The sequence below is a fragment of the Drosophila erecta genome, unplaced genomic scaffold (assembly GCF_003286155.1).
Source record: "Drosophila erecta strain 14021-0224.00,06,07 unplaced genomic scaffold, DereRS2 tig00000092-arrow-pilon, whole genome shotgun sequence".
In the NCBI taxonomy this organism is placed as follows: Eukaryota; Metazoa; Arthropoda; class Insecta; order Diptera; family Drosophilidae; genus Drosophila; species Drosophila erecta.
The window spans coordinates 7,095,394-7,120,859 of NW_020825207.1; the positions used below are offsets into that span (position 1 = coordinate 7,095,394).

Sequence of the window (25,466 nt, forward strand, 5' to 3'; positions counted from 1 at the left end):
GCTCTTCGAAAAATCGGTGCGTTCCATGGCAGCTGCGTTCTGCATCGAACTGCGTTCGATGGCATCGTAGGTAGCACGTTTGAGAAGCGCGATATTGAGAAAATGATATTTTACACTTTTTTATATATCTTGTAAATTTCTATAGATTTGCCAGAAAACTTTTTGACGCGCCCACTCTAACGTCCACAAACCGCCCAAAACTCTTACGCCCACTCTTTTAAATATTTTTTTTTTATCATTTCATTATTTTTGTCTTGTTTTCTCGTTTGCACTTTCAGTAGCTGAGTAACGGATATCTGATAGTCGGGGAACTCGACAATAGAATTCTATCTTGTTTTTTCTAATAAAGATTATGATAGTTTCCAAGTGCATGTATGTAAAAATCTTCTTAAGCTCGAATCGATGTGATGACATGAATCTTGAAAAGTGATCAGATTGTCCTTGATCTTTAATCCCATTGTTGGCCGTGTGCTTGCGTCGCTGTGGCCATGGCTCACTGTAAGGACACGCTGTGCTCTGACCTTACAGCTGAACATGTGCGCGACGCCCTATTATCACAGCCGTGCGCACATGTATTTGTTTACTTGGACGCCGCCTCGCGTGGGCAGCGCAATTCAGAAAGCGTTGGAGCCCACAGCCAACCGAACGAGCCAGCTGATGGCTGATGGCCCAGGCTGGCTGACTTTCATTCAGGGCGAAAACACAAAGGCTGTAATCCGAAGTGCTCCTCGGCGCGGCGATTCATTCTCAACTCGGACTCGGATTCGGCTCCTGTTTGTGCAGCGGGAGCGGACAAAAGGACTGCGAGCGAGTGAAAGGACTCGCCTGAGAGCCTGGCAAATGCGCACTCGCGCTCTCAGCCGAAAAGGCATGCGAGTAACACACTGGCGGTCCAAATTATTTGCACGGTTACAGTATCGGCAGACCCCTAGAAGTAAGCTATTGTTTTTGACGAATGGTGTTTAATTGCCCATTGCATTTTTCTGAAAGTATATTTTAGTTAATACAGGGATGGCAATACTTTTAATGATTTATAATTTCATATACATAATGTAGATAAATAATATGTACAATATGAAATTAATTTCTAAACACTCGAGGTTCTTTGTTACCCATGGTAACAATTACCATTGTATTTATGGTAAAAAAGTAGTATGTAATTAAAATAAGTTTTATTTTTAAAGATGTTTAGAGACATATAAAGTAATTAATTATCATCTTTATTATAAGCGTATCACTGAGTTAGTCATTTATCTGTATAAGTGGGTACGTATGTATTTAATTATGTTACCATATCATATATTATGATCTGTATGATCATATTAAGTCCGATCTGTATGCTCCACGAGATATTAGAGGAGCATCCAAGGGACCTATCCATTGGACACACCCTTCACTGTGCCGCAGGACACGAGACACTCAGGACATGTGCACTTTCACTGCCGCGCCACCCACATGCTCTCGGTTTCACTTTGGCCGCAGAAGAATGTGCTTTTGTGCCGTTCGCCTTTGCCATCCCGGTCCTCCTGCCCCGCCACCTCCTCCTCAGGATTTTGGCAGGCGACTTTGCCTGTCCTTATCGATTTTCAGCGAATCTCGCGGACTCGGCTCGGCCGTTTCTGCTTCTGTTTCTGTTACCACGGCGCACGTCAGTGGCATGCGAATCGGGAAGCCAAGTTTCACTTGTCGCGCTGAGTTCGTTCGTGTCGCAGCAGCAGCAGCAGTCGCAGCAGCAGCAGTAGCAGTCGCAGCAGCAGCAGCGAGTGTGCCGTTATTCCGTTCGTTACATAAAGAAGAAATTTCAAATAGCAAGTTTAAGTGCGCTGCTCGGTGGCGAATGGCATAAATCAGCATTCAGCGATAGCAGCATTGTGATAAACACTTAAACGAAAGGAGCCAGCGCGACCCAATAAAAAAGAGGAAATAGAATAACCAAGTGAAATCAAAACGAAGTAAAGCAAAGTAATCAAATAACGTGAATTTGGTGAGCCAGCGACTGTGTATCTGGTGCATTGAGCCCTACATATATGAAAATATGAAATATTAAATGTGCCGTAACACGGGCGTTGAAAAAATTGTCAGGTAGTCGTGGGCTCGGGAAAAAGAGGAGTTCCAAAGCGACGAGGGCGAGGTGGAGCAAGCTGGTGGAGGAGCAGTAGGAGGTGGAGGGAAGATGGCAAAAGACGAAAGCGAACGAAATTGTAATAGAGGTCAAAAGAAGCATTGATTTAACGTGTGCACTTCCTCCCACTTTCAGCTCCACTCCTCCTGGCTTCCTCTTCGTCGGCTCCTCCTTGTTGTCCGCCCACCACCACCACCACCACCACTACCAGTACCATTGCCACCCACCGTGTGTCCTGTGTGTCCTATGCCGTTCTTCGTGCCACGACTGTGAACTGTGTCTGTGCGTGCCTCTCTCGCAGCATTTGCGTGTGCGTGCCTCCTGTGTCTCTGTGTGTTATAAATAATTTGTTTAAAATTCGTCAAATCGCTTGACGTTTCATTCAATAAATTCCATCTAGCAGGACACACACTGGCACACGCACACACACGCACGTACACACACACACACACATACACAATGCCCCGTGTGGCGCCCGTGAATCGTGTATGTATGTGCGAAAAATGTTGATGACGAACCACTTACGTCTATCGCAACCCACGAATCCAACGAAACCACCACAAACACAGCCGCAGCAGCTGAAAAAATCGCATGTAACACACCAACACAACCGCACACCACACATACACACACACACATAGCCCTAGGACACACGTACCGTTCAATATCCAATAAGAAACCAAGCATAATTACATAATCAAATAGAACGACTGGCAAAAAATAAGGAAATATAAAAGACAAGAGACAAGCACGAATAAATAAAAATAAAACCCCGAGCAACAAAAGCGGAAACCAGCGAAAGCAAGGACACGAAAGCAAACACGATAAATCAGCGCAAAGTGCAACATTATTTAATCAACGCCAGAGCCAGTCAGCAAGTGGAAAAACCCTGGAAACGCCTAAAAATATAGGACACGCGATAACCAAAAATAGAACGTAATGATAAAACCAAAACCAAAGTACCTGCAACAATGAAATTGAGCAAATCTTAAAGGCGTAACCCGACAAGCAAACCCAAGATTAGAATTACTTTTAGAATTATACAAAGGGACACTCGCTATATACAAAAGTGCTATAGATAAACGATAAACGCTATCCGCAAACCACTACAAAAACCAAAAACAGCAAAATATTAACGTAGTTCGTTGACGTTTGTTCACCGCTGGAAATTATCGATACAGCCCAAGGATATAGAGCGTAATCCCCGTTGAGATAGAGTAATGGAACTAACCTCGTAGTTTGTAGAGAGACCTGCGTCTCAGCCCGTAGGACAGCAAATTCAAATAACCGCAACATAAACGCACTTATCGACTAACTAAAACTACCAAGTAGTTGCCTCTCTATATACAATATATATATATATATACACCTACGAGATATATACAAGATACTTAGCCGTAGCGAATAGAAGAAAAGCGCCAGTCTGTACATCTACCTATATGGATTTATTTTTATAATGCCGCTAAAGCTAAACTCGAACCCCGCCCTCGACCTAGGCCTTTCAAATTGCATCTGAATAAGTAACGCCACACGGAGTCCCAAGGAGGGACTGTTGCCGGGTCCGGATCCTTTGCGTGTTGCTCGTGCCAGATACACAAATACGCCCTAAACCGTAATCCGTGGACCCACAGAGGAGGAGTGATACGAACGTACAGGACGAATTAAAGCTACCTGCTTTGGGTTTCTCGTGTTGCCTCGCTGCCTTGACGTAACTCCGCCTTAACTCGCGTCGCTTCCATTTGCCGCAAAAGTGAAAGAAAAGTGAAAAAACGCAGAAAATAAAGGGCGACCGACCGCAAAGCCAAACTGCGGTGCGTTCGTGAAACTTTCATGACCAAACATTAACTTAAGCAGGGAGGAGGAGGAGGAGGAGGAGAGGCGTGGCCAGAGGCCAGGTTGGAAGGCGGCGGGATAGCAAACATTGCGGAGCAAGGAAACTGAGCTGTCATCATCACTGTCCCATCCCCTTCAACAGCTAGTTTGTTATTTGTGATAAATTATTCAGTGATCCACATCTCGGATCCCGATCCTGCCCACCCCCACTTCAGCTCCAGCTCCAGCTCCAGTTACCGTTATCGTTACCGTTACAGTTCCAGTTCCACTTCCAGGCCCCACCATCACATCTGTACACCAGCAACCACCAACCGAATAGCAACAATAACTATACCCTAGAGGATAAACGTCATTTATAATCCAGAGTACAAAGTACGATTAGCCCCGAAATAACGCTGTTAACGAAACTAAAGCTAAAACTAAAACAAAGCTACAACTATAAATAGTAACATATGGTATTATTATACACGCAACTCAAAACAGATAATGTCATAGTCACATAACCTCAAAGAAACGAAAAAACGAGCGCATAACGAAACGAAAAGTGAAGAACCATAAGCAATATAAGCAGTGCTGTTGACTATTTTAGAGGCCACCTTTTAGATACCGATACCTTCTCACCCAACCTACGTTACTCAACCAAACACCTAAGAACCCACCAAAAACGAATCGAAAAACCTAACCTAACCTAAAACTTAAAACCTTAAAACACGGATAACGACGAACAGCCCCATGTGCGAGTGAGATAGCCCGAAAAAAGAAGAAAGAGAGCGAGGAAGAGCGAGAGTAACACAACGAAAAGCAATTTATTTTTGTTTACGTGAGCGTGTGCTGGACTTCTATTAGTTAATGCCAAAAATCGAAGCGGAAGTTGCACCCACACCTGCACACCCAACTACCACTACAACATACAGACACACACACTGAGCCACGATGACAAGGCCAAGAATTGCAGTGGGCATTGCGGGGCCTTTCCGGCGGCAATAGCAATAGCAACACCTTGAAAAAAAAACCAAAAAAAAAGAAACAAAAAGAGCACCAAAAATATACGCGATAACAACAACCACGTTACGTTAGCGAAGGTGGCGCGAGTGGTTCGATGTGGTTCGAATTCGAGTTCGAGTGCAGGTGGTGACGTGACAGCGGCGGCGTCGTGGGTCCAAGAAAATGCACGTTAAACACACTCAGCGCCGAGTCAGCGGTCCTGGAGCCTTCGGAACCTTTACCAACGATCAACGGTATGCGTTACCCACTCACTAGCCATCCTTGTATGTCCTTGTACTGTTGTTGTGCACGATGTACGTTGTACTGGCGTGGGAGGTCAGGTCCGTACAGGATGTCCCTTATTCCGTATTTCGGACTCCTCTGGCCGGGATCTCCCACTCAGTACAGTTTTGAGATGAATGTACTTATGTATCAGTTTCAATGTGATCTCTGGGGTGGACCAATTTAATTATGATAGAAGTTATTTCTTATTCCAAAATTTGCATTGTATTTTCGCTATTTAAAGATACAAACATTTCCTTTGTTTTTCATTCATTTTCATAAATATTTAAATACAAATAAATTTTAAGTAAACTCAAGGCTGCACACCAAATAATAAAAGTAATAAAAGTCAATTGTCTAGGAAAATGTTTTAGAAAACGTGCGGTATTTTTTATGAAAAGGGTCAACACTTCGTATGAGCAATTTTTTGACACCATGACGTATGAGTGATTTATTTTGGAATCACATAGAAGTAATGGAATACCCTTAATAAGTAATATCAAACATTGTAAGGTCTGTGGTCCACCCTAGCAATCTTGTTCCTTGTGTTGTTCGTTTTGTTTCGTTTCGTACCGTTATGTTCAGTGTCTCTGTTTCGTTCTTTGTTTCTTGAGTTACCCTGTTATTGTTGTTGATGTTGTTGCTGCTGCCGCAATTGCTGTTGTTGTTGTTACTGTTCACATTCATATGTGTGTGTGTGTGCCTGTGTGTATGAGCGAGTTGCCAAGTGCCTTTTTGCTGGCCTCCTGTGAACTGATTTCCTGCTCACAACGACCATCCACCCGCCGCCCACTTTAAGGGGTCATCCGTCACTCCAGTCAATGCAATTACGAAACTAGATTAAAAGTCAAGCCAGGCCGACAACAATGGCCGCACCGATACCAATACAAATACCAATACCAATACGAGTACCAACACAATACAATGAATTGCATTGCTTGAGAATAGTGTCAAAGTACTTTGAGTGCAAACGCACGCAGTGTTGCATACTTTCAGGGGCCACTGTACGTGTAATGGCAATCGTGTGGGTGTGGGCCTGTCTGTGCGGTTGTGTATGTGTCTGAATGAGCGGAAGCTTTCTCTTTTACTTCAATGATTAAACCACTGACCGAATTTCGGCTGGCATTTGTTTGTGTGTGTGTGGGTGTTTGTATGTATCGATAAGCACTTGCCGACTACTGCATTGTTGTTGCCTCCCACACATACATAGCTTATTCACCGATATATACACTGATACACACACACACACACGATAAAAGACAGAGACGACGACAGTGAGTGAGTGAAGCAGAGGGCCAGATAAGCTGCTCTTTTCTTTTGTGCCAAAAAGGAAGCCCGATGTTTCCAATTGAGCTAGTTCTAGTTCCACATTTCCATACACTCGACAGCAACAAAAACACCAAATACCCTTTCAAACAAATAGGCACTAGCCCCCACACATACACATACAGACACACATACAAACACATACATGGGCAGGACCCTCTAGTGTCTGTGTGCTTTGTGCAGTTAATTTAATTTCTTATCCCCCAAACGAATCTCATTTCAGTTATTTCCCGCTCAGTTTGTTAGTTTTCAGTTTCGTTTCCTTCATTTCTCGTTTATCGTTTATAGTTTATTATTTCCATTTTGGTACTCGTCACGTGAATAACTTGGATTTATTTCGTGTCCTTGTCGTTGTTGTTTTGCAGAAAACTTTGCTTGAAAGTGCAAATACGTTGAATACAGAAACTAAGAACCAAGCAAACCGAACCAAACCAAAAACCAGATCAAAATCACAAACCGAAACCGTAATCGAACAATTTGCAACTTACATTTGCATTTGGAGCGATCCTAGACATCAGCTGTGAAGGTACCGCCGACCAACTTCCGAATTCTCCCCACACTTTCTCTCTATCTCTCTTTTGTATCTCCGTGTCTCTGCCTCTCTCTCTACATATATAGATCGTAGACTCTGTATGGTACTTCCCTACTACTCTACTACTACTAATACTAACTACTTACCGTTACAATTCCAACTGCAACACAGATATAACACTCACACACACACACGCACACATTTAATGCTTCTAACTTTTCTGCTCGTTACTAGAAAACTAGCCATTAGCCCGAAAACTAAAAACCCACCACCCCCGCAAGTTTCAACTTTTGAGCTTTACCATTTCTGGCTGCAAGCATAAAGTAAACTCATTAACTTTGATGCACTTTGCCAACTTACCTGTCGTCCCTCAAAAGTCCATCGATAAGAGTTTCGAATGCATCGCTTTAATGACTTTTCCCCCACCTTGACCTGCCTGCTTAAGACCTTTTGTAGCCCCACACTGCTCAGAACCCTTAGATGATAATCCCGTTTGCCATGTATCTCACACAAGTCGAATCCAAATATATTTACAATTGGCATGCCAAATGGTTGTGATGTAGCATTTCTTTGTTTGTACACTCCACTGATTTACACAACCCGCTGCCCGCAAGCCTGATTTATTAATTGCTCGGCTGTCGTTATAATTAATGGATAATTTGGCTGAATTCTGGTTTAGCCGAAAATCGTGTTATTTATAGTTGAGCTAAGCTCTCATCGAGTTCTACGTTCATTTGCCTGCCCAGCCGGAAATCTTTTGAAGTCAAAATTTAATTACCGACCGAGGAGTGTATTTAAAATGGCATTTCCATATAAACGACATTGGATGAACCATTCATGAACTTTGTTTGTTATAGCAATGACCTTAATCAGGTCATCACTGGAGTTTTCCAGATACAGGTGGCTGTTTCGGATCCGGTCTGATTATATGTTTATAGAAATACAGTCTTTGGAAACACAAAATTCCCTTTCCTTGCATTACTTAACATAAAATAGAGTAAAATATATTATAGTCGGCTTTTCTAAACGTTCTTGCCCAATGTTCTTATAAAGATCTTAAAACTGTGTAAAAGAAATCGCAATTTAATTTCCGATTCTGATACTGATTCACTTTCCCCCTACAAAGAAGAATCGTAAATATATATTTGATCAAATAAAATCCGCCTGACTGCACGGACTTTGTAAATTGGCACAATGGTAAACATTTGTGCACTAAAAATGGAAATTTTCGTAATTTGTTTACACGGAAATGTGTATTGAGTGGCATGTTTGGCAATTTGCTTTCAATTTTGTTTGATTTTGCTGGCGGGCGCTTTCAGTTCATGAGCAATAAAATGCATATTGAAGGTTTTCGGAAACATTCGCCCAGAATCAGAATTAGAATAGCTAAAGCGGTCACGCTAAATGTTCCAAAGGTCAAGACCATGAAAGAATTCCATATTTGATCGGATCAGGGAAATTAGAACACAGTCTCCATGTAGATCAGTTGCAAATATAGCTGTGGATCCCCCATTTGGGGGCTCACAGCTGCATTTGATTTAATATCGATGAACGAAGTGGAATGCAGGCAGGCAGCGACTCAATTACGTACGCCTTACGAATTTACGCTTAATGCCTTCAATTGGCTTTTGAATTATTAATTGAGGCATATTGTGTCTCAGCCGCGGGCGGGGGGCAGTGGTGGCTATTTCGATGCCAGAAACCTGCTCCATCAGACTCGTTTGGCCCCCAATCCCAAGCTCTCGAGGATGGGCAGCACATGCTCCGAACTCAAAGACTAATCCGCTGGCCGGAGGGCCACTCCAATGCGCCAAAGTTGACATTGGACGTAGGCCACGCCAGAAGGTTACACTGAGAGAAATCGACTTCTACATCTGTAAAGATGTCTCACACTGCGACATGGCAACAAGAAATGTATTGAATGTAGCTGGGCTTAAAAGATATGTGTAAGATAGTCAGATATATAGGGTAAGCAGCTTTAAAGTATTGGATGTCATTTGATATATATATCTTTTTTTATAATATATAATTTGAGTAATAAGTGAGATTACTCTCTCAAGTAGCCCACAAAATGGGCCCAACTAAGCCAGTGAAATGGGGCAAGGGCAACATTTGACTGCAGCACTTGACAGGTGGCAAATACTCGAAACCGAGATGAAAAAGCCATCAGATACGAGCCCGAAGAGCTGGAATTCCCCGGGGCACTCGATGCTTTCGCTTTGATTTGGCTTTGCCAGCGCCATTGCCTGCCTTCCCGAAAGTGACTTTCGGCCAGATTAGGTCCGAGATTGCCAAGAGGCCGCCGCTCGGCAGCGGATGTGCGACTGTATCTGGGTATCTCGTTCGGTATCTGCAAAGTGCACACTCATCTGCTAAGCATTAGCGTGCAAATATTTGACATATTTACTGGTATTTGCACAAATCCCATTCTCCGATCCGCATTGAAATTCGAATCAGAATTCGGATAATTGCGCCTCTGGCGTGAGGCAGCCAGCCTCTGCCTAATTGACCGAAATTGATTCGACTCGATTCCGGGCTGGGAAATGCTATTTGCTCTGCACCAATTTCCCGCCCCATTTTTCGCGCTCAACTCTCGAGCTGGCATCCGAAATCGGAATCGGAAAAGTTCGATGCACGCACACCGAGAATAGGGCAGCCTTTGTTTGAAAAAAGGGGGGCAGGGCCTCACACACCCCGTCACCCCCTGACTGCGCCGGTGTTTAGCTATAACAACAATAGTTTGCCTCACGTTTCGTAGCATTGATTACCCAGGGCACAGTGGGCCTGGGCAGCCCTCCAGCCCTCATTTCCATATCACTGGCACACACTCGATACAGCTTCCCTTGGAGCACCACTGTAACCGCTGCGCTCCTACGCTCCCACGCTCCCTTATCAGCCATGTCCGTCTGGCGCAGCCTTATCTTATCTCGGCCATTTGGCCATTTGATTTAGGGCACTTCCGCCGCCCACCGTGCGGAATGGTTTCAGCGCCATTCGGGCACGCGTTTCCAGCCATATATCTCCATCGAATCGGTGTGTATCTGTATCTGCATCTGTAAATGTATCTGTATCCCTATCTGTATCTGTATCTGTGTGTAGTTGTTTGTTACCGCTTGTGTATCTGCGGCTCTATCAGTGCTAGGCCTGCGTGCGGCCGTACATTAATTTAGTTGAATTTTTCGCGCGATCAGAAACCAGATGAGCATGTCAACCATTGTATATAGATGTCTCTATAAATTGTATCACACATCGCGGTTACATTGGGCACTCGATATAAGGGAAAGCGTTCTGAAGAAATAACTAAAGTACACATATTGAAAGGAATGTAAAAAACGAGCCTGTTCCGAATATTTTGTAAAATAAGAAGTGCATCAAGATGCTATCTAGGCAATGATTTTCATCTTTCATTTCATCTAATACATTTTTGTAGTCGTTAGTTAAGTTGTTTGAGTCCATTTAAGACTAATGATCAGATTGAGTCACACTTGAGATCTTGAGATCACGAGACCGCTGAACTCAACTACAATTAGTGAGTAACATCATACTATATCCTATCTTTACCGCCGGGCAAGCGGATTAATTGCCCAGATTTTCGGAGGTTTATATATCCAGTGTCCTCTGTGCGGTGAACTCACATACATGCCGGGAATGCGATACTCCCCCACCTCCACCTCCACCAACCCCCCACCGCCCCTCACCGCTCACATGTTGCACAATCAATATTTATAATAATTAAGAATTTTCTTTGTTTGTCTCGCGGTTTTCCACACTCGCTCACTCTGTTTCCTGCTCACTTTAGCGTGGCCCTCTGTCCCACGGAACCTGCGTTTCGTCTCCCCCCAATGCTTGCCTGCCAATTTGAAATAGATAAATTTGAGTGTTTGCCAGTGCCGCTGGCCATTTTTATTCTGCCATCGAACACGGTACTTATTGAAGTCTCCTCTTTCTTTCCGCCCCACTCCTCACGCGGCTCCTTGGGCCGCCCGTGATGATTCCGCCAGCAGTGCCAGCCGCGACAACTTGTGCCCGGACAATCCGCAGCAGCAGCAGCAGCAGCGGCACTCGCACTCGCACCAGCACTTGGTGCGCCAGTCTCTGGTGAGTCTCAGCAACGGCCAGCCGGCGGCATCGGCGGCGCCGGACAGCGTCTCGCTGCTGCGAGCGGGCGATGATCAGCAGCAGCACCTCCAGCAGCAGCAACAGCAGCAGCAGCCGCAGCAGCAGCATCTGCAACAGCAACAGCAACGGCACCGCAGCAGCAGCAGTCGACTATCGACGAGCGGCATCTCCAAGCAGAACTCCTCGGACAGCAGGAGCGGCCTGCGCATCCTCGACAGCAGCCACAGTCCGGTGAGCTGTGGCACTCAGAGCGTTAGCAGCACTGGTGGCCAGTCGGCGCTCTACGATGCCTGTCACGAGTACACGCGCAGCTTGAGTGCAGCGGCTGCCGAAGGAGCCGGTTCGCTGCTCAAGAGCCACTACAGTGACCAGCAGTTGGCGCAGCCGGAGCCAGACCCAGAACCGGATCCGGAAAGGGATCGGGATCGGGACAGGGATAGAGACAGAGACAGAGACAGGGAACGGGAGCGTCGCCACCTAGCCAACCTCAATCTCAATCTAAGCAGTGAGTACGACTACAGTGGAAGTGACAAGCAGCAGCTGGTCAACGAGACGTACATCTTCAAGTGCATCGCCAACAGTCCTTCGTTCCTGCGCACCAACAAGATCAAGGAGCAGTCCAAGAAGCTGCGGAATCTCTCACTCAAGACACGGACCGCCAAGAAGAAGGGCCAGATCATCTCCAAGTCGAACGCGGTGTCGGATAACTCGCTGCATCCGGGCGACAAGTACCTGAACTTGTATCTCGTGGAGAAGAAGCACTCCCTGCAGCCGCAGGTGGCCTCCACGTCCAGTTCCAGCACCACCCCGCATCCGCAGGCTTCCTCGGCACCAGCCAGTTCGTCCTCCACCTGCACTAAGGCGCCGCAGTTGCCCGCCTTGTCGGCGGTTGCTGCCCGCCAACAACAGTTGTTGCTGAACGGATCGCTGAAGGGCAAGGGGCAGAGTCAGGGTCAGGGTCAGGGTCAGGGGCAGGGGCAGAGCCGGCAGACGCTGCCCGGCCATCGGGCGTCGGTGAGGAGCGAGAGTGGAAGCGGTAGCAGCCACACCATTCCGGCGACGGGCAAGAGTCCGCCGGTGCCGCACTCGCTGGCGGCCAAGATCAGCAGCTCGGCAAGCGGCAGCAAGAACTGCAATTTGCTCAGCGCCAGCAGCAACTCATGCCACAAGCTGCACGCCCACGCCCAAGGATCGGGAGCAGGATCGGGATCTGGACCGGTATCAGGAGCCGGACACAGTCACTACGCGGCGGCCTCGCCCAAGAGCTCGGTCAGCAGCAACGGTCACCTGAACAAGTACTGCCTCACGGACCTCACGCGCCGCAAGGCCGAGTTCAATCGCCAGCTGAGCGCCCCCACGGACTACACGCACCACTCCTCCAGCAACGGATCGCAGCAGGAGGGCTCCTCGGAGGCCAACGAGGGCCACGAACCGGTCGGGGAGTCCACCATCACCGTAGCCAGTGCCGGCGTATCGTATCCGCATCCGTACTCCTATCCGTATCACTACGCGCACCACGCCTCCTCGGCCACAGCGCCCGCCAACCTCAAGGCGTCGCTGCAGCTGCACAGCTTCGGGAGCCACCACCCGTGTCCTTATCCGGCAAGGCCCACGTCCACGTCGTGCACCAACAGCTTCAACCGGCGCCACATCCGCCGGCACAAGGGCAAGCTCGGCGATCGGTGAGTACTGTACATACTTCTGCATTTCTATTTATATTTATATATTAAATAATATATTATATATTTTTTATTATATATTTTATTATATATTAATTTACAGTAATATAATCAGCGGGTTCATAGGAACGCTGTATTGCTACCTACTGTAGTTTCTTTCCATATATTTTAGATAGCATTACAAACTTATCTCTCGTTTTGTCATTACAATACCGATGCACATTTGACAGAATTATTTAATATTGCCAAAGACCAGGGCCATTTGATTATTGAAATATTTTTGTATATAATATATAGTAGTACTAATCGGGAAATAAGTGAGATAACACTGTGATGCATAACATCAATTGCTTGGAAAATATACCCTTCGTGGAACGCAGTTGCCTTGAATAGGTATAAAAACAGGAAGAACCCATTTCAAAACAGAAATTCTAGAAAAGAAGGGGATTCCAGAGTCCACGACGACTCTTGTCGCAGTTTAACGGATTCCCCGAAAAGAGAGCGACCCATTCCAGACATTACCTCGGTTTACAAGCGGGAATTACGCGCATGCAAAGCGCCTGATCGCCTACTACCGGTTTTTTTGAGTGCTTTGGTCCGCTCCGCTTATCGCGGGGCATTTGCATAATTCCGTCGTCGCAGACCGAGGGAATCTCACTCCGAACTGCCTTTCGAACTGCCTCGGTTGGCGCAATAAACTTCTAATGGTCGTCGAGCAGTGAACTCCCCATTTGAGCGGATCGAAAGTTGGAGCGTCAAGTTGAAAGTTCCGAAATCCCAAGGGTTCTAGAGTCTACAAACGGTGTGTGACGGCTTGTTTCTAGTGCAAAAGTTAAGGCAGATTGTTTTGAGGAATTAATGAACTATTTTAGCGTTTCTAAATACGTTCAAAAATGGATATAACATGTGTATGAACGTGTTCTTTCAAACAAATTGTTGAACAAAACACAGAAACGCACACAATAAACTAAAACAAGTTTATAAACATTAAGATGTTGGGTAAACATTTGCAGATTTACCGCTTGCCTTGAACATTTTTTATTAACCAGGAGTCCGCCGGATTAATCACACAATCGGTCGTCATTGTGCGTGATTTCGTATAGTAATTGAATCGAGCTCCATTATCAGCCTGATTGCGAGTGCCCTGAAGTAAACACTGTTTCAATCGGTCGTGTGAATAACATAATTCCACAATTTGTCGTGGCCACTCAATGCCGCAAATTGCGACCGAGAGCGAGACCCAGACCCAGACCCAGACCCACTAAAATGGCTTCCTCCTTCCTGTGATCCCGTGATCCAGTGATATCCAATCTAATCCGATCCGAGGCGAGGCGAGGCGAGGCGATCTCCACGTGAATGGAACGCGTTACCCTCGCATACATTTGCATAAAATCCAGACATATTTGCGGATCACTGTTTATGTTCCCTGTGCTGTTTACTCTTTTCGGATAGTTTTGCTGTATTGTACTGTATGTGGTGTGGTTTTATTGGCATCAATTTTTGTGAAGACAGCCGGGCAGGGAATTACAAGCAGCCATAATTTGCGTCGTCGATCGTCGCGCAATCAATTAAAAGGCAGCACAAATTCGTTATTTATTTATTGTGCAACGGCCGCGGGGTTCAGAACAGGTTATCAAGTCGCCGCAGCATCAGCAGCAAAAGCACCGCAGCACCGCAGCAACTTAACAAAAGTCTGGCAAATAGCAAACCTAACTAGTTGCCATAAAAGCAAGGGAAAAAGACAAGAAAAGATAGAAAACAGTGAGATAAAAACCAGCGCCAAGTGCACGGTGTCAACATCTCAATTATTTAATTAGGCAATTGCCAGCCAATTTCGGAAGCGAACTGCAATTCCTGTACCAATTGATATTCGAGGTAAGAATATCGCTCGACCAGCCAGCCAGCCAGTCAGCCACACAGAAAGTAAAAATAAAGAACTATACGACCTAAACAACCCAGCCACCCCCTCTTTCGCTTCTCGAGGACGGCCGATCCGATACGATCCAATACGATACGATACAATACGAACCATTCCATTCCATGCCGAAGTAGCCACGATCTGGTCTCGTTTTCGGAGTGTTTGCCGGCGATTTCCAGGCGGTTTGCGAGCGGAGACTCAACGACCGCTAGTCGCAAAAAGTTTGCCGCTGTAATCACTCCAAGTGCCGGGTTCTGCTCTATATACGTACATAGCTCTATAGCACGCTTCCAGACTTCTCCGATTCCCCGACTCTCGGCAGCCGTACTGTGTGAGTCGGTCGAGGCATCCGCATCCGCATCTGCATCTGCATCAAATCGACGGAAAACATCTGCCACAGCACGTTTCCGTGGAAGTTGCCAAGCCAACGGGCGGGCAACAAACGGATAGTTTCGAATGCAAAACGCCAAACAAAAGTGAACAAAAGTTGCGAGTGCCAGTGCCAGTGAAGTGAGATGAATTCGAAACCACAATTATGAAATGTAGCCATCAAAGTGATTGGATTGGATTTGATTTGATTTGTTTTGTGTAATGCAATAGCCGGCGGTTAACAATAGCAATCACTAATAAAATCATTAGGCTAATGCCAATGGCGGCGGCCAAGATTAAATTAAATCAGCCTCATCAGGCTTAATTAAAACGAAACTTTCCCATTTAAAAGTACATTCAATTGAGTGTGAAGCGGCGAAAGAGAGCGCTGCTTATAATAATAATAGAAGCACAGACACAATTACGAAAAAGTATTATCAATGTACGAAAATATCAGTACGTCTAACCGTGACGCGAAAACCCATACCCAAGCCCAAGCCCAAACTGAAACTGAATTGGAAACCAACGTAACCGCGAGCACGCGTCTCCATCTCTCCGGGCTTTAACAATAGGTCCGCCGTGAACGTGAATAATATCCATATCCGTGCCACGCGATTTGTCGTTCAGCATTTTGTAGTTAGTGCCTTCGGTGTTTGCTGCTCCAAAAAACGCGAGCAGCGACAATAAAAAAGTACGAATACGAAAATATCAAGAAAAATACCGGGCATCGCCGACAGGGGGAACCGCGAGGTTTGGGATTCCAGTTTCTCTGGCTGCCGCCCCGGAAAACCTTGACAATCACCATCTAGTCGTGGGCAAGGTGAGGGCAGCAGCCGTATCTCTGATTCAGCCTGCATTGTGCGTGTGTTGCAATTAAAAGTAAACAAAAATGTCAAGAAAACTAGCTAGTTTCCAGCTTCGAATGTTGCAACACCCTTTCCATACATAGTACTTTACATTACAATTAAATTTTCAAACTCCAATAGATCTCTGTTAAGCTAAATAAACTCAAATTAAAAAATTAAATTAACTTAGATCGTGAATGGAACTATAAAGTTATTCCAATCTTATCAACCCAAGATAAATACAGAAGCAGCTCATTGCAATTGTGAAAACATGAATCTTAATAACTACATAACGCATAATCATCGCAAGCAATTGCGTTGCATATATGATTTACCAAAACTGCGCTCTTTTTACCATAAATTTAACACGATTGTAAACATAGTTGCCTACTCTGTGCCACCTTATTTGGAAGTAGCCCGAACCAATGGCTATTTACAAGGCTCCGTGAACTGTAATACCCTGCATAAGAGTATTTGCAATAAACAAAAAACCGGTGCGTTTACCGACATCGCGCCATCCCGCCCACCTTGACAGTCATTCGGTGTAGTTTCACTTTCATTTTGGGCAGGTCCGCCTTGTGGCACAGAGTCGTGTAACGGAATTTTTGGAGGCAGCACTTCCGTGTTAACTGATCCCCATCTCGCAATGCCATTTCAGACTGCTGAGCGGGGATAGTGAGGAATCGGTGCGCTGCTCCTACTGCTCGGTGCTGAATGTGAACGACAACGACCTGCGCATTTCGTTCGAGAACACCTGCACCGACTCGCTGGTAACCGCTTTCGATGATGAAGCCCTGCTAATATGCGACCAAGGAACCGAAATGGCAAGGACAAAGGTTTTATTTATACAACTTGACCAGGACACACACTCCAACCCCCAACCCCAACCACCAAACACTCATTTATGACCTTGACTGCCGACTGCCAGCCAGGCAATTGGTCTGGTGCACCACACGACTAATGAGTTTCCACTCTGATCCTTCGATGCAGGTACACTTTGATGACGTGTCGTTGTACGGCACTCCGAAAGAGGAGCCCATGCCCAACATACCGATCGTGTCGGAAAAAGTCTCTGCGAATTTCCTAAAAAGTCAATTGCAATCATGGTTCCAGCCGACGGACAACCGACTGGCCATGAAACTGTTTGGCAGCCGAAAGGCGCTGGTCAAGGAGCGCATACGTCAGAAAACTTCCGGGCACTGGGTCATACACCCGTGCAGTTCATTCAGGTGAGCACCCACAACAAATATAGATATATCTCAGCGAAATCAGAGATCTGACAATCTACTAATCCATTTCGACAGGTTTTACTGGGACCTTTGCATGCTTTTATTATTAGTAGCAAATCTTATTATCCTGCCAGTCGCAATATCATTCTTCAACGATGATCTGAGCACACGATGGATTGCCTTCAACTGCCTAAGTGATACTATTTTTTTAATAGATATTGTAGTCAATTTTAGAACAGGTAATGCACACTCAACCAAGCCAACTAACTAACAATTAACCCCCCAAAATCCGATCCGTAACCCTGCCAATGATAAGTGGCACCACCATGTCCCCGATTTCTGCGCCCCTGCTTAATTGAGATACTTTTGCCCGAATATATGATTTCAGGAATTATGCAACAAGACAACGCTGAACAAGTAATATTGGATCCAAAGCTTATAGCTAAACACTATTTAAGAACTTGGTTTTTTCTCGATTTGATTTCGTCGATACCGCTAGATTATATATTTTTAATTTTCAATCAAGTAAGTCAATGTATTTAAGAAACAGTACGCAACATTTTAATTTAAGATTATGAAATTGCAGGATTTCTCTGATTCTTTTCAAATATTGCATGCCGGACGCGCCCTGCGCATCCTGCGCCTGGCCAAGCTGTTATCCCTGGTGCGACTACTCCGCCTTTCCCGCCTCGTGCGCTACGTGTCCCAATGGGAGGAGGTCTATGTGAGTACACCCGGCTCATTTTGGCAACGCTCAGTCCTTTAGTTTCGTTGCGTTCGTTACCGTTTCATCTTGAGTTTGCATAACGAAGTACTTACTTACTACTTACTGCCCCTGGTTTTCAGTTTCCAATTTTTACCACACATTTGTACAATATATACACAGAAAATATAGTGATATTCGAGAAACTATGGTATTCTTCTACTTGCAAATATTACGTTGACGCTTTTAATGTCGTTCTTATAATTTCAACTAATCAGATTAACAAAAGCTTATCTTTATATCATACTATTCACTTGAATTTGTTTAGGGCTTAAGACAATAGTTCATATACCATATTTTACTATGAACTATTGCCTAAGGCTCATGGAATTCGCGATAAAATATCGTTTCACATCTTTTTTTTCTGTGTATATATTTGTCAACGTCCTCTGTTTCGTCATTACCTTATCGGTTTTACTCCAGGGATCGTTGGTCCCTGGGCGACCCCATTTTTAGTTACGATTTCCGTTCAGTTTGCTCCAAATTCTCGACCGTAAGATCAGCATTCTACTCGTTCACTCCACACCACAAAAACAGATTCGAGGATCTAGGTTATGTGTAGGCAACTGCAGTTAGGCTTAGCACAGTGGTCAGTGGTCAGAGGTCAGAGGTCAGGGGAGTAATATAATCCCAGAAGTGCTCACTTTTCTTTGTTACATGTGTGCGTACATGTGTGTGGCATTACAAAAAAATGTACTACTAAATTGTGGATGGCGCGCAGAAATGTTCAAACTATGTATTTTCTTTGAGTTGTTATCTGGAACCTCTGTGTCTATGATTTCCGTTAAACGTTTAAATCCTTTGCGTTCGATTACCAATCGTTTTGTTTACCAAATATGATATACCTCCCTCCAACCTATGTGTGTCTATAAAGCCAATCAAACGTAGAACCAGACAATCGCTGTACCATAAGCCAACTCAGTTTGTACATTATACAGTTGTGTGACCCCGATGTTTGTTTCGTGTTGTGCGCCTGCTGCGCTTCGGGTCCACCAGACCAGATCCAGAGTAAACCCCCCAGGCCGATAACTGCAAGAACATACCTATCTTTCACACCCACCACACACCCACATATTCGTAACACACTCAGATCGAATCGAAAAAATATATATCTCTCCTTTTTTTTGGGTTTTTCTCAAACCATCTGACGCGCTCGCTAAGCTTGAGAACTTGTTCCTTGTGCCGCGGGAAGATTCCTTTGCTTTCTTTCACATTTCTTCAGTTGAGTCTACGATTTATCGCTTCTGTTGTACTGATATTCTGTATTCGATTTACGATTTACAATTTACGATTTCCTATTCATTTCTTGCCGACTTTGAAGCACTCAAATCGATATTCTTCATTGCACTTTGTACAACTCTTTGATCTTCTTGGAAGGCATTTTCGCAATTCAATACCCTATATCCAATATATCTGCGTCCAAAACCGAAACTCCCACCCACTCTTCCCGTGATTCCCACACCACACCCCCTGAGATACGTACAAGTACAGATCCCGTAATCCTATGCAAGAGATAGCCTAAAATTGGAAACCACCGTATATTATGATTTATGTTTATTTTGTTTTTGATGCGCTCAACTTAAGCGATGAAAAGAAAAGTATTCTGCTAAATGCGACTAACAACTAATGATGCTTTTGACAATCAGTTTAAGAACAACAAACAAAACAAAAATAAAATAAACAAAACAAAACAATAAAAAAATTCAACTTAGCTGAATCAGGGCCTAAAATACCTGTGTATATATGGTTTTTAGATTCTGCAGAATCTACAGAAAAAAAGTGCTGATCGCAGAGGGAGAATGAACAGAAAAGACAAAGATGGCTTGACAAAAAGCAACCTAATTCTCAAGGTAAACCATCCAATAAAAAGTAACAACCCAAAATCAAAAATCAACAACACAACAACTTCAGTATATATTGATAAACAAAAAAACCAAAAGCCTTGATTGATTGATTGAAATTATGATTATGTATTATTGGCGCAACATAACTCACATTTTTGAGGAATGTTAAAGCCAAAATTGAGTTTTAGTGCATAATTTCGTTCGATTGTTCGTTCGTTCGATTGTTCGTTGATCATGTTTGCTTGATTTTAATGTTCGTTCGTTCGTACGTTCTGTAAATTTTCTGAGACTGCCTTTTTTACATATTGATGATTGATTGATATTGCCATACATAATCTCTATTTCTCATTTGATGCATAATGAAAATCTCGTTAAATCAATAATGAAGAAGAGAGTTTAGCCCAAAAGCAGCATACGAAAAACCAAGCTTTTCAGATATAAATCTTCGGTGCCAAATCGAAGCTCTTTTCATGCTCTTCACGCGACGTAGAATCAGTCAGAAGGATAATGTAATATATCTCGCTAGATTCCGTAGTTTTGGACTCCATGCATGGGCATGATCGGTAATCCTATTGTACTGCTATATCTATCATTGTGAACCGCAGATTAGCTGGGTTATTTATCGCTGCGAAGAGCATGAAAACACTACAGATCTCAGGATATATTACGGATTCGAAATGTATAGTGTGTTGAATGCTTATTGCTTAAAAGGGCCCAGGCAGCACAGATCAAAAGTTTACCACTGTAAAGACACAAACAAATCCGCACTTTATAATATAGTAGCTAGAGTAATGGCTGCTGCTGCTTTCGCTAGAGGTTTAGGTCTTAGAAACGGACACAAGACACATATTCAATATAGTCAATCGATCTGAAGCAGGAAAACTGATTCAACGACCAATCAGATCGAACACGAACACTGTACTATATCTAGCCACATATTACTCGTATTATATAGCATACATTTGTGGGCCCGTGCCAAACGCTTTCCACATATCCTAACCTAAATCGTATCTTTCGTACTCAACTTAACCTCACTTGACACTGTTCAATGCTTTCTGCTTTTGTGCTGCGCGCTTTCCGCTCGAACTCTCTCTTGTTCTCTCCCAACTACACAGAGAAAATCTAATTGATTCTATACAAAAAATTACAATTTATATTATATATTTTCTATAAAAATAGCTTTGAATATATCAGCATAAATGGATCTTAGCAGTAAGAATTTAAGCAATCCCAATTTTGAATAAACTGATATGTTCAAAGTGACCTAAATCTCATTAAAAGGATCGTTTTTGTTATGATCCTCCGCAAATGTAATGGTAATTTTTCTCTGTGTAGAAATACAACTCTGTTTTGCTGCCTCTGCTACCGTTACTTGTTGTTTGGTTACTGTTACTGGTTTGGTTTTGGTTTCCCTGATTTTTAATTTAATCTGCCTCCTCTTCTCTTGTTTTGTACAAAAGATTTCAGCAGGAGCGCGATAAAAAAAAATGATAAATAAGCTTCTTGGAGTGACACCCACACACACATGTACACCCACACAAGCAGCTACAACCACTGAATTCTTGAATGCAACTACGTTATTTTGTTATCTCGAAAACGCTCCCTCTCTCTCTCTAACTTTCTCTCAAGCTCTGTGTTCCTGCTCTTGCTCTATGTTTTTTATTTACCGTTCGTTTAGTTTCCGTTAATTTCTCGTGTATATTCCGTTGGTTTGTTTACCGTACTTTGTACAGAATTACGTAGTTCAATTACTAACAACTGCGAGAGTCAGAAAACAAAAAACGCTTTCATTGTAAAATACGAGTTTCGATTTCGATATTTTTGAACGTTTGAACGGCTTAGTGTTTAACAAACGTAAAACAAAACAAACAAAAATGAAACAAAAAACAAAAGTAAAGATGAGCACTTGTACCATAAATTAGCAGCTGATTTTGCACCTATTCGATACGTAGAAATGGTTTGAATTTGAATTGATTGAGTTTGAATTGATTGCTCAGGTTGTACACTGTACACAAAGTACACCCAGTACACCGGACACTATTGTATTGCCTAACACTAGACTAATCTTATCTTATTTTATCTTATCGGATATACCATGTATATCGACCATGTATTTCGAGCCGCTCTGCTCCGATCCAATCTAATCCGATGATCTGGAGACCGAGGAATGCGAGTATCCGTTGCATACTTATCGGGCAGAGTGGCGAGATTGAGTAATTTTGTTGTTTTAATGGCTGTGGTCTGGTTTTGTTTTAGTTGCTTTGATTGGCATAATGCAATAACTGTCATGTTTACTACCGGTAGCTGGAAACGCCAATGACGCCGCCAAGTTGCAAATAAATTTATCCAAGTTCCAAGTTTCATTTCCTCGTTTGGGTTTCCTTTCTCTTGTTTACTTGAGACATTTGGTTTTAAATATGTGGAACTCACATACACATATGTAACACATGCATACACTCTCGAACACACCGAAACCACCCCACACACAAAAACACACTCACTCACACACATGGAGACACACACATACACACACAAACACGAGCGGTGTTGGGCTTTGGTTAAAGTGCACTCTTTTTGATTGACCTCTCTGGTTGCAGTTCCTCAATATGGCCTCGGTCTTCATGAGGATCTTCAATTTAATTTGCATGATGCTCCTGATCGGCCATTGGAGCGGTTGCTTGCAGTTCTTAGTGCCAATGTTGCAGGGTTTTCCATCCAACTCCTGGGTCTCCATCAACGAGTTGCAGGTGCGCCAGATTGGTAAAACCCCTCCACTGCTATCGGCTATCTAAATGGGCTGTTCCATTGCAGGAATCGTACTGGCTGGAGCAGTATTCGTGGGCATTGTTCAAGGCCATGTCGCACATGCTCTGCATAGGCTACGGCAGGTGAGTTAATGTCCCAATCTACTTCGATTATTGGCATCTACTTATGCTGTTTCCATCTACGATCCTTTGTAAAGGACAAGCAAGTAGCTATATTCAAAAGAAACTAGCACTATTTGTAATATATATAGGAGGAAGGACGCACTCTAGTCAACTGGCTCATACAGGTTTATCAATAATAATCTCGTTTCTTGCAGATTCCCGCCACAATCATTGACGGACATGTGGCTGACGATGCTTTCCATGATATCCGGGGCCACCTGTTACGCATTGTTCCTCGGTCACGCGACCAATCTCATCCAGAGCTTGGACTCCAGCCGGCGCCAGTATCGCGAGAAGGTCAAACAGGTGGAGGAGTATATGGCCTATCGCAAGCTGCCACGCGATATGCGGCAGCGCATCACGGAATACTTCGAGCATCGGTACCAGGGTAAATTCTTCGATGAAGAGTTGATACTTGGCGAGTTGAGCGAAAAACTGCGCGAGGATGTCATCAACTACAACTGCAGGTGGGCGATCTGTCACTATCCAGTGATCTATCAATTGAATCTACTTTCAGCCACTTAGTATCCTCTAGGATTAGTATTTTGCACCATACCAAAGTTAATCAATAATAACTTGCGGTTCCGATATTCCACAGATCCCTCGTGGCGTCAGTGCCTTTTTTTGCTAATGCCGATTCGAATTTCGTTTCCGACGTAGTTACCAAACTGAAATACGAAGTTTTCCAACCAGGTGGGTGGCTCAAACATCTTAAAGACCACTTTTAACTAACCAACTGTGGTTATTTTTAGGTGATATTATCATAAAGGAGGGTACGATCGGTACTAAGATGTACTTCATACAGGAGGGCGTGGTGGACATTGTCATGGCCAACGGCGAGGTGAGCACATCGCTTGAATTCAGCCAAGATCCCCCCGTCTAATTACCAACTTTTACAGGTTGCCACCTCACTTTCGGATGGGTCTTACTTCGGTGAGATCTGTCTGCTGACCAATGCGCGTCGTGTGGCCAGCGTGCGAGCCGAAACCTATTGCAATCTATTCTCGTTGAGCGTGGATCATTTCAATTGCGTTCTGGATCAGTATCCGCTGATGCGCAAGACCATGGAGACTGTGGCCGCCGAGCGGTTAAACAAGATCGGCAAGAATCCAAACATAATGCATCAGAAGGACGAGCAGCTGAGCAATCCGGAGTCGAACACGATTACGGCTGTGGTTAATGCCCTGGCTGCCGAGGCGGATGACTGCAAAGATGAGTAAGTTGACGGATGGACTAGCAATACCTAACACAACAAAGCAGGTTAAATTAATCCACGTTAAATAAATCACTTTAATGATCGAATACAATCCAACAACTTGCGCTATATATGTTTGTTAATACTTTTGATATCCGTTTCAGTGACATGGATCTCAAGGAGAATTTACTGCATGGGTCAGAGTCGAGCATTGCTGAGCCGGTGCAGACGATACGTGAGGGTCTCCCGAGGCCACGGAGCGGGGAGTTCCGGGCCCTATTCGAGGGTAACACTCCATGACACTGAGGAGCTGTGACGAACGGTGCCGGCGTGCACCGGGCAACCATCTGAAGCAGCGGTTCGCTGGACACTCACTCACCAAAACCCACATCCATACCCCCACACAGGACAACCACACTCACACACACACTGCGTATATAATAATTTAGTAAAAGGAACCCCAAGACGCGATAAGAGTACACTAAAAAAAGAATCAATTTATGGTAGACACTCTATATATGCAATTGCGATTTAGTAGAAAACGTATTAAAAACAAAAAATCCAAAAAAAGATAAAAACAATTACACAAAAAATGTCCTCAATAATTATTCATAATTTCAGCTCCGCTAACTGTGATGACTTTAATATAAGAATCGAAAAAAAATTAACAAACAAAAAAAAAAAGAAAACGAGTACATACAGAGATAAATTATGCGATAGAGATAGAACTCAGCAGCCAGCAGACAGATCAGAAAAAACCACAACCCACAGCCATGAAAGATCTGCCACCCCAATCCACACTACACACCACACGACACACACCACCACCCCGATCACACACACCAAATACTGACATATAACGTAAATCTACATATAAGTTTTATGCCCACGACATTGTAACGATAACGAAGTGAATAGACTTTTGAATTGCTACCTAGGCGTTAGTCCTATGGACCTATTACAAGAACACACAACCACACAGCAGCAAGCACACCTGTAGGTGGCCAAGTCAACAGGTCACAGGTGACAGGATTCAAGCAACAGGCATCAGGCATCAGGGGGCGACAGTGACAGTCAGACAGACATGCATCAACTTATGATATAAACGAAGCGAAGCGTTACAGCATACCAAAACATATTTATGCGCGTAGCTATTATGTACTCGAGCAACCAACAAACAAACAACAAAACAATTATGTATTATTGCGATTATATAGCATATTTAAATACGCATTGCAAAAAAAAAGAAAAGGGAAAACATAACTCAGCAATATACAAAACAAGAAAACAACCAAGAAACAAAACAAAATGAAAAGTATTTAAGCAAATTTAACGAATGCGCATTAGTAGTTGAACTATTAGTTTTTCACTCACTAACAAACAAAACACCACTCGACACACAACGTAGTAGAGAAGCCTCAACAAAAAAAAAAAAAAAACAAAATGAAAAATATATTAAAAACCAACCTCAGGGTGCCGTCGTTTCAGCGGTCACCAAA

At 43.9% G+C, this 25,466-nt stretch overlaps 1 protein-coding gene across 9 annotated transcripts; it reads left to right on the forward strand.

Moving 5' to 3' along the window:
* Positions 1-1,638: 1,638 nt before the first annotated feature.
* On the forward strand, positions 1,639-25,406 carry LOC6549418 (potassium/sodium hyperpolarization-activated cyclic nucleotide-gated channel 2). 9 transcript variants are annotated; one of them, XM_015156170.2, is made up of 16 exons: positions 1,639-1,984; positions 2,828-5,193; positions 11,084-12,880; positions 16,668-16,833; positions 17,000-17,238; positions 17,314-17,477; positions 17,627-17,763; positions 17,810-17,962; positions 19,756-19,851; positions 22,443-22,592; positions 22,657-22,733; positions 22,928-23,239; positions 23,371-23,465; positions 23,525-23,613; positions 23,672-23,988; positions 24,132-25,406. In XM_015156170.2, exons 2-16 carry the CDS (start codon positions 5,123-5,125, stop codon positions 24,265-24,267), a joined length of 3,999 nt encoding a protein of 1,332 aa, XP_015011656.1. In that variant the 5' UTR covers positions 1,639-1,984; positions 2,828-5,122; the 3' UTR covers positions 24,268-25,406. The 9 variants fall into 9 exon arrangements, with proteins under 9 accessions (XP_015011656.1, XP_001975651.1, XP_026836363.1 ...); XM_001975615.3 differs by having other exon boundaries at positions 17,825-17,962; XM_026980562.1 differs by having other exon boundaries at positions 1,639-1,962.
* Positions 25,407-25,466: the final 60 nt, after the last annotated feature.

Bases quoted from the DNA above. Each gene is read 5' to 3' on its own strand.
- LOC6549418 (XM_015156170.2), top strand. From the start codon at position 5,123: ATGCACGTTAAACACACTCAGCGCCGAGTCAGCGGTCCTGGAGCCTTC. The intron at 16,834-16,999 runs GCAAGGACAAAG...CCTTCGATGCAG, and splicing joins GCGACCAAGGAACCGAAATG to GTACACTTTGATGACGTGTC. The intron at 17,239-17,313 runs GTGAGCACCCAC...CCATTTCGACAG, and splicing joins CACCCGTGCAGTTCATTCAG to GTTTTACTGGGACCTTTGCA.